The sequence below is a fragment of the Sceloporus undulatus genome, chromosome 2 (genome assembly GCF_019175285.1).
Source record: "Sceloporus undulatus isolate JIND9_A2432 ecotype Alabama chromosome 2, SceUnd_v1.1, whole genome shotgun sequence".
NCBI lineage: Eukaryota > Metazoa > Chordata > Lepidosauria > Squamata > Phrynosomatidae > Sceloporus > Sceloporus undulatus.
The window spans coordinates 314493518-314510007 of record NC_056523.1 but is presented as its reverse complement, the minus strand read 5'-3'; the positions used below and the strand labels follow the sequence as shown (position 1 = coordinate 314510007).

At 41.3% G+C, this 16490-nt stretch overlaps 1 protein-coding gene across 3 annotated transcripts in view; it reads left to right on the top strand.

Moving 5' to 3' along the window:
• WDR7 (WD repeat domain 7) overlaps window positions 1-7774 on the top strand; it is a 323814-nt gene extending 316040 nt beyond the window's left edge. For all 3 annotated transcript variants that reach the window (XM_042451351.1, XM_042451350.1, XM_042451352.1), the window contains one exon: window positions 2917-7774. In XM_042451351.1, coding sequence (XP_042307285.1) covers window positions 2917-3120 — 204 coding nt within the window. In that variant the 3' untranslated portion in view covers window positions 3121-7774. The remainder of the gene's footprint in view (window positions 1-2916) is intronic.
• Window positions 7775-16490: the final 8716 nt, after the last annotated feature.

Genomic DNA, 16490 nt, shown 5'->3' with positions numbered 1-16490 from the left:
CAGGAAAGCATGGGCTCGGCCCATGCTTTCCTAACCTGTCTGCTCAGGATCTGAGATAGCTAAAATAGTGATACCTGAGGGATAGTAAGGCCGTAGTCTTGGTTTTATCTTGGATTCTTCTCTGTCGTGTATCCCTCAGATCCAGACCACAGCAAAGGCTTATAAATTGTTTTTATACAATATTGCTAAAATCCGACCATATCTCTCTGCCTCTACTGCCAAGATTTTGGTCCATGCCCTAGTGGTCTCACGACTTGATTACTGTAACATCCTCCTGGCTGGGCTTCCTCTTTCTCACCTCTGTCCTTTAATTTCTGTCCAGCATTCAGCTGCACGCATTATCACATCTGCCCACCGTTTTGACCATATCTCTCCTTTGTTGGCATCACTTCACTGGCTCCCCCTCCCTTTCCATATTCAGTATAAGCTGCTGTCGATGTTTAAAGCCCTCCATGGGTTGGCCCCTCCTTATTTATCAGACCTTCTTTCTCCTCACCTTCCCACTCGAGCCATCCGTTCGGGTAGTCAAGGTCAGCTATCCCAGCCCAGGATTTCCTCTGCCCCATCTCAGATTCGCCCCTTTTCACTTGCTGCTCCTCACTCCTGGAACCTTCTTTCCCCGTGAGCAAGGGCCATCACTTCTTTAACCAGCTTCAAAACGGAGTTGAAGACCATCCTGTTCAGAGAAGCATTCCCAGGCATTGCATAATTGTCACTTGCTATTTGATGTTCTTTTTTGTTGCCTGTTTTATTGAACCATTTCCTGTATTGCTATGTATTTTATATGTATTATCCTATTATTTCTTAGATTGTACGCCATAGGCATGTTTACTCTTTTATATTTGTTTTATGTACAGCGCTGGGCAAATCTACAGTGCTATATAAATAAAGAATAATAATAATAACCTTTGCTTTTTGGTTGTTCAATGTACACAAACTTTGGTTCATGCACAAAATCATTGAAAATATTGTAAAAAATAAAACTTTCAGGCATTGTGTATAAGGAATGCCATATCTCTGAGATATTTCATTATGTACAGATATGCTAATGCAGGTATTCTAAAATCTGGGGGGAAATCCAAAATATCTCTGGTTCTCATTTCAGTCCAACCTGTATGTTAACCTCTCGGTTGGATTTCTGCAATGCGCTCTACATGGGGCAACCCTTGTACCAAACCCGGAAGCTACAATTGGTTCAGAATATGGCAGCAAGGCTGGTCACTGGATGTTCCAGGACTAGCCATATAACACCTTTATTGCAAGATCTACATTGGCTGCCCGTTCGCTTCCGGGTACAATACAAGGTGTTGGTAATTACCTATAAAGCCTCTCCCCATACAGTCCGCCCTGCACTCTCAGATCGGGCGGGAAACATTTGTTAAGAGTTCCAAAGTCAAGATATTCTTCATCTTCTCAGAGGGCATTTTCTATCTCGGCCCCGCAGATTTGGAACTCTCTGCCCGACGAGCTCCGCTCAGTCACCTCTTTAGATCTATTTAGGAGAAATTTGAAGACCCGTCTTTTCCGTCAAGCTTTCCCCCATGTGCCTTAATATTTTTCTCTCCTCCCTTGATGCACATTATTCGATCCAGCTATTTTGTTGTATCGCTTTTAATGATATGGTTTTAATTGACTGTAATATAATGGTTTTTTAGATTCGCTTGTATAATTTTGTAATTGATATGTGTAGTTTGTTTGCACTGTCGGGGATATATGTTGTTGTTATTGTTCCATTCTATGTTGTAAACCGCTATGATCTATGTAGGAATAGCGGTATATAAATAAATTTTCATTCATTCATTCAACCAGTGACCAACCTGTGACCACAGCAATAGCTTTCAACCCTCTTATCAAAAATGGTCCAGTTGCAAAGGTCTCCCTATTATTTGTTTTTGTTTGTTTGCTTGCTTGCTTGCTTTTTGGTGGACCTGACCTGAACACTCAGATCTGTGAACCCTGAAATAGTGGCATTTGTAATATTTGGATGAAATTGACAACTTATGTTGAGCCAGAAAGCTATACAGTATCCTGAGTAAACCTGACAAGTTGCTTCTTTGGACTATAACTTACAAAATTCCCCAATAAGATCAGTCAGTCGCCATGAAGGATTCTGGAGGTTTTGCTGGGGTTGGCGGGAGGGGTGATCCAAGCACTGCTGAGAAACACAGCTTCCACACTTCAGAATTCCTGAATGTTGAAATTCAACACTGTAAAAAGATGAAGCAATTTCAAAAGAGTGTGGGTTGGCCAACCTTGGCACATAGACCTGAGGAAGAAATGTCCAGATCAGGTCCAGTGACCACGATGCTTAGATTTCTGCTATCCTGAAATTAGAATTAGATTGCAGGGAAATCTATAATGCCATGGTTCCGTTTTAGTTGCGAAACTGACCAGCTCTTTGGAAGAAATGAAATTATGGTAGCACAAACCTAGAACCTGGCTGTGTTGTGGTTTTTTACAGATTTTTTTTAAAAATATTTTTGTTGTTGTTCATCCCATCCTTTTTGAACATGAATGAGGTATAAGCAAAAACTTCTATACAGAGCTGTAAAACACCTTTAAAATAATGTATGGACTTTCATTAAACAGTCTTTATGGAGCCATCTAAAAAAGCAAGCTGGTAAATGTGCAAGATTAGCCTTATTTTGCTCTATTAGGAGGATCACTAGCAAAAAGATTTTTGACTCTCAGTAGCTAAGGTATCATTTATTGGTATAAAATGAGTTGAATGAAACTGTGGTTAAAGGTCTTGCAAGATAGAAATCATATTACAGTCACCAGGAAATCTTTCTGAAGGAAGTCTTTGAAAAACCAAGGGAAGATTCATCCAGTTTTATGCTACATTGTTCTTCTTAAAGAAATCCTTGAATTTCCATGTTCATTATGGTTCTTTTTTCTTTCTTTTCCTACTGACAGATGAACACTTCTCTCTTGGGGAGTATTGGAATGCTGAATTCTGCACCGCAGCTCCGATGCATTAAAACATACCAGGTGCCTCCTGTCCAGCCTGCATCTCCAGGCTCCCACAACGCCCTCAGACTGGCCAGGCTCATCTGGACTTCCAATCGCAATGTTATTCTTATGGCACATGATGGCAAAGAACATCGATTTGTGGTGTAGAGTCAGGGTGTGCAGTTTTTCCTCCTTTGTTCCAAATACAATTTTGTTTAAATATCCCCTGTAAATCTTTCTCCCTGTTTGTGATTGTAGCACTGGAGGGTCAGAACCAGTTCCCTCAAAGGCTATCAGGCCGCATTAGCCAGGTGGTACTCTGCTTCCTTCTCTGCAGCAGAGCCCTGCTGAAGCCAGCTATTGACCCACAAGGATGCACATCAGCCCAGCAGCCTGAATAACAGTTATGCCAGTGTGTAGGGTTTTTCTTTTATCAGTGGCATGGAAAGGGCCTTGAAAATGCAACTGCCTTGTTAGTTGTAGTGGTTACCGCCTAACTCTGAAATACCTTGATTTTAAGAGTTTTTTTTTTAAAAAAATCAATGAACTTGCAACATTTAAGCTGGGCTAATCACTTTGAGAATGACTGAAACATCCACAGGGTTTATTTTTTTTAATTAAAAAACCTATAAAGTATTTAGCGTCCTGATGTTTACGAAAAGCTACAGAAAGTTGTTTACATGGATCTCCTTCCAACAGATGTTGGAGGATCACTGAGTTAGGATTTATTTTAGGCCTTGCTCCATACTTTCAACCAGTTGGATGGAGTAGGCTGCCACATGTCCATGCAGCTTTCCACATGTGTATTCTTGGCATTTCTTGATTTATAGGATAGAATTGGATGGTCCCTATGTGCATAGGAGCTCCCATTTGCCCACTCGAGCTGCTGGTTCACAGCATCAAAGGTTTATTATACTTGTCAGGCTTGGGATTTCATGAAAAAATATATGAAAAAGAGGATTTTCTATTTCCTTTGAACCATCATACTTCCTCATATACATTCCTGGTTGATTTGGAAGAGGTGACATAGTTTAATAAGCAAAGAGACTATTTATGTTTGTTCTGTCAGGGAAGGGAGGGTAAGATTGGCTGCAATATTAATTTTTTAAATGAAAATGGCAAGGTTAACAAAAGAAAGAGAATGGATATCAATGTTTTGTTTTGCTGCTACTATAGATATTAGTCTCTGCAAGTGGTTTCTCTTGTACAGATTGTGCTTGCACTGGGCCTGTGGACAATATAAAGAACCCTCACAACTGGGCCACTGACTTGTATTGCTTTGCAAATTAATTATGATGCAGAGTAGTTTCAATATTTGAGTGAAAGCCAGATATTTAAGCACTGGAAACTTCTGGTGAAGCACATCACTGGTCATTACTGCAGAAAACATAACTATGCTAACTTTAATTCCATTTCAATATGTTGGTATATTTTTTATTAACAAGATAATCTCTAATGATGTTCACATATCTGATATGTTTTGTGCACTTTTTTAATTATTTTTTTATTTTGGGGGATCTGATGAGCACCCAGGTTTTGTTCATAGGAGGTGGGGAAAATAGAATAGGAAACATTTTATTTAAACACTGGTATATGCACGCAAAGATATCTGTGTGATATTGACTTGTACTGTATTTGCTGTAGACCTGGAACACAGACAGAGAGAATTATCTTAGTGTATGCCAGATCTTGCACAATTCAAAATTCAATTTCAAAAGTGCAACTTGATGTGAAAAAAAACAAAATTCAAAAATATTACTTGATAAAAAAAGAGATTGCTTCTAAGCAGAAAACACTGGGTAGTTTCTTTTAAGCACAGCTTCTGCTGAAAAAAGTAATGAAAGCTGTGCAAGAGCAATTCAGTATCCTTGTATTTGTTCCACTTTTTTCAGTGGAAATTGCATCAGAGCAGTTCCTCTAGTTTGTATACATTGTTTCTTTTCTTTTTCTTTTTTCTTTTGTTAAAACAACTAAGTGGTATGTTTAATACAGTATACGTAGGCTACAATCAACATATCTGTCTACTTGAGATTTTAAAAACAGAGCAAGGAATAAAAGACCAATAGGAATATTTATCTGAAACGACTATAAAATTATTATTTTTTAACTATTGCAAAGCTTAAGTAATGTGTTTGGTGATGGTAAAAAATCTGTTGTAGATTTTCAACATTTGTTTTAAGCGAACCATTGCAATATGCATGTACATTGTAGTTATCAAAAGTGGCTGTGAGATTTTTAGAAAAACAGAACAAAACATCTTGGCTCCCACTGAAAATGTCATCCCTATAACAAGTTCTCCCCCCCCCCTCCCCTTTCAAAAGATTGTGAATGTTGTCCATGTCATTACGAAACTGTGAGTTTCCCTTCTGGCAATCAGATGTGGGATAGTGGTGAAGAAACACAAAATGGCATGACACAGGGCACAGTTGAATTTTGATACATGTTACACAAGAAGAGGACTCAGCAAGTGGCTGCTATTTCCAAAGGCCAGCAACCTCTGTGTGTGTGTGTGTGTGTGTGTGTGTGTGTGTGTGTGTCAAAGTTCCACCTTATGTGTCTATTTGGACCTGCTGCATTGTCTGAAAAGAACACAAAACTTACATACATAGCTCCTCAGTTTATGTTCATTACAATAAGGCTTGTGCAGTGGCCCAGCATATATTTTTTTTACAATGGATGATGTGAAGCAGCTATATTCAGTGATTGGAACCCTTACCTGCTCCTATTTATTTTTTAAAACATGCCCTTCAATGAATAGGAAAGCTCATCTATGTGAAGAAGTAATTTAAACGGAAGAATCAATATTTATGTACTAGTAACTGCAACAATCTTCTAGGCCCTGAATGGGGACACGGGAGGTGAGGGAACAACTTCGTTGAAATGAGTGGAAGTGGTGCCACAGTAGCACTGAGTGGATTTTTATCTAGAATTCTCTTAATGTCCACATGCAAATTTGCATGAGTGACTTTCTAAGTTTCCTCACTGGAAACTTCATCACATCTTAGATCTTTCAGCACTGCAGTAAAATTTGTATTGTCATTCCAGTGTAAGCTTTTAGTGTTTTATTGATTTGTTTAGTACTGTATTTGGATTTGTCCTTGTAAATGTAGAGGCGTACGTGGCTTCATTGGCAGTTTACAAGCAAAAGATGACATGATGAGACACCTGTATGAAAACGTTGTCATGACTATCGTTGCAGTGTATGGTAACTGATTAAAATGTCTGCCTCAAAAAATGACTTGACAATTTCACTTATTGGCTCCTGCATGTACCAAAGGGTCCTGTGTATATATAGTATCTCCGAAATAAATACTCAATTGGACTGAAGAATGCTTTCCCCCAATCTTCATTCTGATTGCTATACTCAACAACAGTGTATGTACACAATAGGCCAATTTGGATGTTGCAATAAACATATAGCTGCCAGTGAAAGCATTCACTATATATTCAATTCCTCCCAGATACTGTAACTGAGAAGAGCTTGAGATGTCACAAATTTGTGTTCTTTCATCAGCTGCAAATATACACAGAAAGAACAGGCAAATGCATACAATTGTGATTCCATCACACCAGCTAAGCTCCATTTAATGTTTTATAGAAGCAGTGGGGCAGAGGGAATCTAGTATAGTCATAGCCATTTTGGGCAGCAGCCTATAATAATATCTAGCTTAATTCTGTATTAATTTAAGAGTAACCCTTATCACATTTATCTGGAACGTTACATTTCATTATTGCAGGTAAAGGCTCCCTTTCAAAAGGTCCAGCATATTCATCAGCCAACAAGAATTAGGAAATAATCAATTAGGTTGCTCTTTTTAAAATTTTATGGGTAATATGATTTCATCCGAAAAGAAAAATCTTGCCCTTATACCTATTTTAATTGCATCCTCTGCCGCGCTGGAAAATGCTGTGTCTCTTTCTCTCCTCCCTCTCTTTTGCTCTCTTCCTTTTTGCCGAAACAGTGATTGGACCAATTACTGAGATGTTGAGTCAAGGACAGCTTCCCAATGGGAAAGGAGGAGAGCATGTTGTGTTTGTTTTATCCAGAAATGCTGAACTTGGATCTGCATACCTGTAATATCACTAGTCTAATGAATCTACAAAAAGGATAATAAGAAAGCAATTACTTCGGCTTTTTTTTTTTCTTTGAGATTTTCATATGAAAGGATGGCATGGGATGGATTGAGGTAATTATTATGTAACAGAAGAGTGGGGAGATGCCAGATAATTGCAAGAGTGCTCATAATTGCAACACTTCAAGCACCACTTGATTTTCAAGGTGTGTTCCTGTGTTAAAATAATTGATGGCTTAAATATTTTTCCTATAGGTAGAATCTGCACTGTAACCGTTCTATTGCTGATCACATAAACTGATCAAACGCAGAAAGGGCATGACATTAATAGGAAGGTAAAGCCAGGCAGTGCTGGATGAACTTTCACCTTTCACCTCTTCAGCTGACAGACAGAGCGGAGTGTTGAAAAAATCAATACTTAGGAGCCAGGAGGGAAATATTTCCAACCTCTAACTAGAGAATGTATTTTGACAAGGCCAAGATAATCCAAGCTGCACGGGAGAAAGAGAAAAGAAGCCTCATTTTTAAAGCTTGACACTTCAAGGTGTTTTTGTACAATGGTTTAGAGAAAGCATCGATAACATACAAATACCAAAGGTCAAAAAGGAAAGCAGAGAAGAATTTCAGAAATTACATGCATTGTCTCCTTTCTACTTATTTTACCAAACAACAAGACTGTAGCCAAAGCTTTGATTATCAGATACATATAATTTATACATGTATGCACAATAAAGAATTGAATGAGCCTATGAATTCTACCAGCTCATACTTCTTTTTAATAGAAAGGGGGGAGGGATTATAGGCATCTGTGTTCTGCCTGAAGCAATTTCATTGTGAAGCACATCTGCCTCTTGCCTGCTCTCTATTGTATTCTAGTGCTGTCTTGTAGAGATTGCTTATACAGTAATATCATCTAGTGAGTTGTTGAGCATTCTCTTTGAGGGACGAGAATGGCTTTTATATATGTACAAAACCAGGTGGGATTTGCTTGGACCCATCTTAACCTTGCTTTGCACATGCATGTGCACTAAAGATTGGCAGCTGCATGTGTGAGCAGATCTCTTTACCAAGTACAATTTGAAGTGATGCAAGAATGCTGTGTAGGTACTCCTTTTTTCATCAAAAGTCACCACTAAACTTTGCAGTCATCATATCCTGAATGTGTGAACCAGGACTTATAGTACTTTGACCCTTCCACATTTTGGGTTACAATGTAACTAAAATGGATTTCCTTGCCATTGTTATCACTTGAGGTACACAGGACAATGCAGCTGATGAAGGAGACTGAAATCTATGAAAGCTCATGCTGCCAACTTCTTTCTTTCAGTTAGTGTCAAAGGTGCTACAGGATCTCTCTACATACAAGACACTTGATGTTCAGAAGATGCAAAATATTTTTACTGTGGCACTAAAATTGATCAGGCACTTGTTGGTTGCATAAATATGGAGTCAATACTGGATAGACGCACCTGTGGCGGCAATAACATCTTTGAGTATTCTTAGACAAGTATAACCTTTTGTTTCTGGATCCTGTTCCTTGTTCTTGGCAAAATTGGTCATTATATCAGTCTGGATAGGGACTGTTGTTGAACAACAACACAGATTCTCTATCAGATTGAGGGTCTGTGTTTAAATGGGCATTCTAAGACATTCAGGTTCTTTTGAAACCATGTTCCTTTGCAGTATGAAACATATTTCCTCTAGAATTGCCCTGTATTTGGCTCCATCCATCTTGCCCTCAGTCTCAACCCATTTTCCCACTCCTGGCTGGGGAAAAGTGTCCCCACAATATGATGCTACCACCAACATGTTTCATTCTAGGTATTATATTTATTCTCAGGACAATGAGCACTGTTAGCTTTCTGCCACGGGGAAAATTTTGCAACAAAGCTAAAAAGTTTAATTTTGGTTTTGTCAGACCAGAGAATCTTTCCTCAGCCATTTGTTATGCCTCCTTTAGGCCTTTTTGTATTAATATGGGTTTGTTTCAGCAAAGACTTGCCACTTGCCACTCTTCCATAAAGCCCAGATGTGTGGGACATCCATTTGACAGTAAGCCCAGGACCAGTGCTTCCCATTTGAGCTGCAAAATGCTCTAGCTCAGTGGTCCCCAAACTTTGGTGCTCCAAATGTTTTGGACTTTAGATCCCAGAATTCCAGACTGTTAGCCAAGCTGGCTGCGATCTATGTAGGAGGTGAAGTCCAAAGCATCTGAAGGACCAAAGTTTGAAAGCCACTGCCCTAACTGCTACAGGATTATCAGTGACCTCTTTATTGTTTTTCTGACTAATTCTCTCCTTACCCAGCCATTGAGTTTTGCTCCACAGCTTTCTTAGGCAGAGTCACAGTTAAGCTTTATACTTATGTTTTCAGATGAACTCCATTCAGCTGCTTCTGTAACAGGAAGAAGGCAGTGAATTGTCCCAGCATTTATTGAGGTGTGTCTCAGCAAAGGTATGGGGGGAGGTACTTAAACAACCAACAAGTGCAATTTGTTTTTGTTTGCTTAATTTTTATGTCAGAATAAAGACATTGGGCATCTTCACAGCATGAATATTGTGTGTAAGTCCAGTGGTAACTATGTCATTTAAATCCATTTCAATTTCAAGCTGTAACACTACAAAATGTGGGAAAATTGAAGGGGAGGTGTGTGTGAATATATCTGCAAGACTTTGTATTACCTATCTCTCTTCCTGGGCCCATACTTTGGCATTTCTCACACAAAATCATGTGTCAATCAGTCACCAGTATGCATGTGTGCATTTCAGAATACATTTTGGCTATATGATAATTTCTCAAATGACTGAATGTACAGCCAACACATACATGGCATAATGGCTGCATCTACGAATACACATGTCTCCTTCTAGCATCCCTTCTCCTATCTACCTCTGGTGGTCTGCCCCTTGGTTTATCCTTTCTTTCCTTTTCATTAGCATTGCTAAGTTAAGCTATCAAACTGATCCACCATGGATGTGTTCCTCTGGGAGGGTGTGTAGGTACTCTGTAAGCCACTGATACCCACTCCCAGCCATCATGTTTCCTTATGATACTTCTTATTTGAATACAAGAGTACCATTATGGAACATGGCTATGGTAGAGAGGGGGACAACAGAGAAAAGTGATAGGCTGTGCCTGGGAGATAGTGTGTATGTGCTTTTCCAAATGGAAGGGCATAGCTATTCCATTCTTTCCGAATCCTCTCAATACAATGCTAGCCATTGACATCAGGCCACATCTCCCCCAAGGCTCATCACCAGCAGAAGAATATCTTGGCATACCCATATTTTGCTTATACAGTTGTCCCTCTATATTCACTAGGGTTAGGGGAATAAGACCCCCATGAATATAGAAAAATAGCAAATAACAAAAACACTGTTTTTACCTTAGAGAACATCTCTCTAGGAATCTCTAGGTCCTCCAGGGCAACTCTGTGGTCAATGTCCAACATACACTGACCATAGAATGGCACTGGAGTAGCTACAAATGGTCTTTCAGTGAAACTTTTAGTTAAAGTTGACCACACAGTTGCACTGGAGGACCTAGACAGTCCTAGAGAGAACATATTAATGAAATCCGTGAATAATCAAATCCACAAATATGGAGGGATGACTGTACATACATATGGTTGAAACTTGTTACCAGTGGCATCACTAGGGTTGGTGTCCCCTAGTGCGATAACTCATGGTGTCACACACACACCTCCCATCCCACACCCATACAGAATCCTTAGGAATTTTTTTTGTACTACTGTTACTCATAAATCATCATCCCCATATATCACTGAATATAATGGCAATAGTTGTGACATAAATGCATAGTACAATTAAAATTATACTTTTTATTTACTATATCATGTGCGCAGCCTAAATATATTTGTGTATACGTAGTTTCATGGGCTTAAAGTGGAAAATTTGGTAAAATGTGATCTATTTAAATAAATAAAAATAAAAAAATCATTTTTAAAAGAATTTTAATTTTTGAAACTTGAAATTTTAACTTGAAAAAAATTGAGGATTCTCCTTTTTCCTCCCTCTGAGCATCACCCCTCTCACCCCATCTCGTCATTGTTTGAATGGGACACGGGAATGCCACAACCTGTTTCCAAAGGCAGGTGTTTGAGGAGTGGAGGTGTCACCCCCTCTTAAGGGTGTCACCTGGTGCAGTCCACACTCCCCGCACCCCCTAATGACCCCAATGCTTGTTACCCCAATATGTGGATGGTTAGCCCTTACTATACATGAGTGCACACCTTTTGCGTGTTTGGAATGGTCTCTACCATCCATACGAATTAGGATGCTCTTGCAAGAAGATAAGGTCCATATATACACTTCTGCAGGAAATTGCAGAGTGCGCCTTGTAGTTTGCTTGCTTTTACCCAGTTCTCCCTGAACAAAAATAGACAGCTAGGTTCTTTGCTTCTGATTAGACATACGTGGCCCACTGAATTCAGTAAGAGCCCCTCCAGGTATGTGGGCATGGATTTGGAGTTCTGAGGTTTTACCTTAACACTGGCATTTCAAGCTCCATCTCATGGACTAGCTGAACCATTAGGCAGTTCCCACAAAATCAATCTACAAAGGCACGTAGAGCCCACTTGGCATTTGTGACCCAAATGTATATAAAACAGGTGAATGGGATTTATATAGCCTATCATCTGGAGGATCATATCACCCAAGGTTGCCGTATCACCCAGATAGATGGGTTTACCCAAATTCTAGGCCTGCCACCCACAGTGCCCATTTGGGCCATCATTTAGCAGTCTTTCCAAGCCCTTGTGGAAGCCAAGATATGGGAGAAAACAGAAGCCACCATCTGTCAAAAAACCAAATCTAAACCAAGGAGGTTCAGGGATGAGGAAAATGAGAGTGAGCAGTGTGGTATGAGGTGAGGCAAGGAGGGAGTGGGAGAGATGAGAATAAAAGTGGTGTGAGTGGCAGCGTGCAAGAAGGAAGCAAGGGATGCACCACCAGGGCATGGAGTGAGGCAAGAAAAAGAGGCAGAAGGAAATGAGAGTGAGGCAAATGAGGGAAGAGGAAGAAGGAAAAGGGAGAGTTCCAGTAGCAGGGTGCAAGAAAGGTAGGCATGATGAGAGGCAAGGTGCAAGAGAGGAGGATATAGTGTTACAAGGAGAGGGAAGGATATAAGGAAGGTGATAAGAGAGGCAACCAAAGAGTGCAAAGAACAAGGGGGAGGACACATGGCAGAGGCATGAGTGTGTCCAGAGAGAGAGAAGAATAAGGTGAGGAAAGTTAGGAGAACAGTGACAGAGAAAAGGCAGCAGCAGTAGAAGTGGCCATGCCATGGTGCTACTCTGAGGAGAGAAGCATCTGTTGAAAGTCAAGAGAAGAGGGTAAATCAATGAGTATTAATGTAGGTGGGAAAATAGTTCATATGGTTTCCTTCTTGGGCAGGGTTCTGTGGTGGTCTCCCAGTTCCAGGGGTTTCTGGATGAAATGGATTATCTAGCTCCATTTCAGTCTGGCTTCAAGCCTGGCTATGGGACAGAGACAGCTTTGGTTGCCTTGTTGGGTGACATATGCAGGGAACTGGACAGGGGACATACGTCCCTGTTGGTCCTGCTGGATCTCTTGTGCTTTCGATACCATTGACCATGGTATCTTTCTGGGCCACCTCTCTGAGATTGGACTTGGGGGCACTGTTAAGTAGTGTTTCCAGTCTTTCTTTGAGGGGCAAACTCAGAAAGTGGTGTTCAACACTGTCTCCCATGGTATTTAACATCGACATGAAACCACAAGGAGATGTCATCCAGAGTTTTGGAGTGCTGTGTCACTAGTATACAAATGACACCCAGCTCTCTCTCTCTCCTCCCTATCCGATTCTAAGGAAACTGTCTCTCTATTGAAAAAGTATCTGCTGTCAGTAATGGACTGGATGAGAACAAACAAACTGAAACTTAATCCAGACAACACAGAGGTGCTCCTGGTCAGTTATAGGGCAGATCAGGAAAAAGGGACTTTGCCTGTGCTGGATGGCCTTATACTCGCCTTGAAATCTCAGGCTCGCAACTTGAGTGTTCTCCTGGATTCAACCCTGAGCCTGGATGCCCAGGTCTCAGCAGTGGCCAGGAGAGCATTTGCACAGCTAAAACCTGTGTGCCAGCTACGTCTGTTCCTTGAGATGTCAGATCTGGCTATGGCAACACATGCCTTGATTGTATCCCTTTTGGACTTCTCTATTTGGGGCTGCCTTTAGAAACTGTTTGGAAACTTCAGTGGGTACAAAATATGGTGGCAAAAATACAGACCAGAGCCAGTTTTAGAGAGCATATAACTCACTTGTTGAAACAGCTCCATTGGCTACTTGTTCATTTTCAGGCACAGTGCAAAGTGCTGGTCATGACCTATAAAATCCTATATGGCTTAGGTCCAGACTATCTGAGATAAGTATTTCACCATATAAACCAGCCAGAGCCCTAAGATCTTCAGGAGAAAGCTGTCTCTCGGTCCTGCCACCATTGCAGGCTTACTTGGTGAGGAAACAAAAGAGCCCTCTGGAACTTCCTTCCACAGGAAGCTATGTCAGAAATGACTTGAAGATGCACAACAATGTCAACAACATTTACCATCCCTGAACTGTTCCCTTTGTATGTCTTTTGTAGAAACACTTCAGGAACTTAAGAAAGTGACACAGGTAACCACAATGAATACTCTGTTTCAAACATGAGAAACATGGCCTTCCAGATGTTCCTGGACCACAACTCTATTATCCCTTATTGTGGCTATGCCAGTCCGGCAACACATGGAGAATCCCTTCTTCTCCAGTCCAGTCAAAGTACATATGAGAGGTGCCTCCATGCAAAAATGGCTCGGGCCCAGGGTACCTGGAGGACCGCCTCTCTCCGTACAATCCGCCCCGCGCACTTCGATCTTCAGGGCAGCTATTGTTAAGAGTTCCAGGGGTGAAATATAATTCCACCTCTAGGAGGGCTTTCTCCATCTCAGCCCCCAACCTCTGGAACGCGCTGCCCTTCGAGCTCCGCTCAGCCACCTCCCTACCTCAATTCAGGAAGGGGTGAAAAACCCATTTATTCGAACAAGCCTACCCTGACCAGTAATTCTCCCCCCCCCCATGTCAGCACTGTTTTGCCGATATGATAATTTTATTACTTTTATTGAATTGTTCTTAATGTATTTTATATGGTTCTGTTTATTTGTATTGTTATTTGCTGTTGTTCACCGCCCTGATTTTCAGAAGGGCGGTATACAAATAAAATTTTATTATTATATTATTATTAATCCTCACTGAGATCAACCAACTGCATATTCTTTTGAAGGCCTTGAAAGCAGATGTCTGAACCTGGGCAGTGACGATTAAAAATGCCACTCTTCCACCTAGGGTTGCCATAAGTCAGGACCTCCAAACCGGGACAAATGTAGGACAACATTTTCAAATGTAGGACACATTTTTAAAAAAGGGAGGACACACGAAAAATTTGATGATTTTTTAAAAATGTTAATATAAATGCATGTTTCTTAGGCATGATCAAAATGGAGGACATTTTGGCATTATTCCTAGACAGATGGCAGAAATGTACTTCCCTTTCTGGCCAAATCACCCCCCTCCATTCTAAACAGCACATTTGGGCATTGAACATGGCTTTATTTTAACATTGCCTCTTGCATATTTCAGAGGCTTATTGCATAACCAAACGCTTTGGGTTTCACACTGAACATGGGGTTCACATGGCTATGCATATTGAATATGTCAAGGTGGTTTAACAAGAAGTGGATTTGCCCTCGGTTTCAGGTGTCTTGCACCAACTATACTTCTCAGAAGTGTGTACTTGGTCAAGGTACTTTGGTTTGGCCATGCCTCAGAAGCTGGCTGATATCAATATCACCACCACCATCATCATCATCATTGTTAAAGCAGACCTTTTAGCATTAAAAGCACCAAAGACACACAGAAATGCACTTTGGAAAGTCACACCGTCTTGCCTTCAGAAAGAGTGCATGCCTCAGAAACTGACTGATATCATCATCATCATCATCATCACCACCACCACTATCATTGTTAAAACAAAGCAGACCTGTACACATGGAATGGAAATCCTCCTCCTCCTCCTCCTGCTACTCTTCCTTCCTCCTCCTCCTCCTGCTACTCTTCCTTCCTCTTCCTCCTCCTGCTACTCTTTTATAAAACAACTAAAACTTTTTCTTCCTCGTCCTCGTCCTCCTCCTCCTCTTCCTCCTCCTGCTACTCTTCTTCTTCCTTCTCCCTCCTCCCTCCTCCTCCTTCCTCCTCCTGCTACCTCCTCCTCCTCCTCTGCTGGTCATTGCTGCCTCGCCAACCCTGGGCCGGCCCACATGGGGACCTGTGGTGCTCGGAATCTTGAGCCAGCCAATCAGGAGCCAGAGACTCTGAACCAATCAGAGGCCGGCTGGAGCTATAAAGATTCAGAGGCAGTTGAGTAGGGTTTTTTTTTAAGTCGAAGGGGGTTGGTTGAGTGAGGTTGGGAAAAGACTGGTCCCGAGGAGGGCTGTGGTCTTGAAGTCCCTGGGGGGGACAGGGTGTTAAAAGAGTAAATCTAATCTTTTAGACCAAGGAAAGGTCTAAAGATTGGGAAAAGGGTGGCATCTGAAATAAGAGTTGCTAGAAACCTCTACAATTGATTGATTGAGAAACAAGTTTACAACTGTTTATTATCGACAATCTTTTATTCTGTTTTGTTTATACAATAAACTTATTTTGTTGATTTGAAGTCAATCTGCTTGGCCTAAGTGATGAGTTTTTGAACACGCTACCAACTATATATTTGAGGCCAGAGATTTGAAAGTTTGTTGCCTCATCATATAGGAAGAAAGATTGTTACAGGACCTCTTGAGGCTGGCTGGCCAATGGGGGCAGACTGGAGCTCCAACAACCCGCCCCCTGCCAGCAGCCATTGGCCAGCCAGCCCCAGGAGGAGAAATTCCTCCTATTTAGCCCTGTGCACAGCCCTGAAGGCGCGTGCAGAGCAACAGGAAGCTGCCAGTGGGCGCAAAGGCCTTGGCGGCGGCCTCGGTAATGGCAGCGCACTGTGTGCGCTGCGTACAGCACAAAGGCCGCACGCAACAGCCAGTGCAGCTGCTGGTGCCAGCAGTGGCAGCGAACCCGGGCCAATCCCGGGTCCAGGAAGAAACCAAGTCGGGGTGCCCCCGCCTGTTAGAAAATTGGGATTGTCCCGCCGGGGGGCAGGACATGGCAACCCTACCTCCAAATGACCCCAAGACACCCAAGAAGGTTGGAGACAAATTTTGCTGTATTGTTGTCCTTCTCTCAGCCATTTTAGGCCCATTTTTCCATCAGGAAGTGACCCAGAAGCTCTTTTGAAAACAAGAAATAATCTCCGGGGCCCAAAACAGCTGAAGAAGGGAAACATTTTTTCAAATTTGACGCTCACACCCCAGTTTTGTTTTGTTCTGTTTAAATAAAATAAATTAAAATTTTATTTAAAAATAT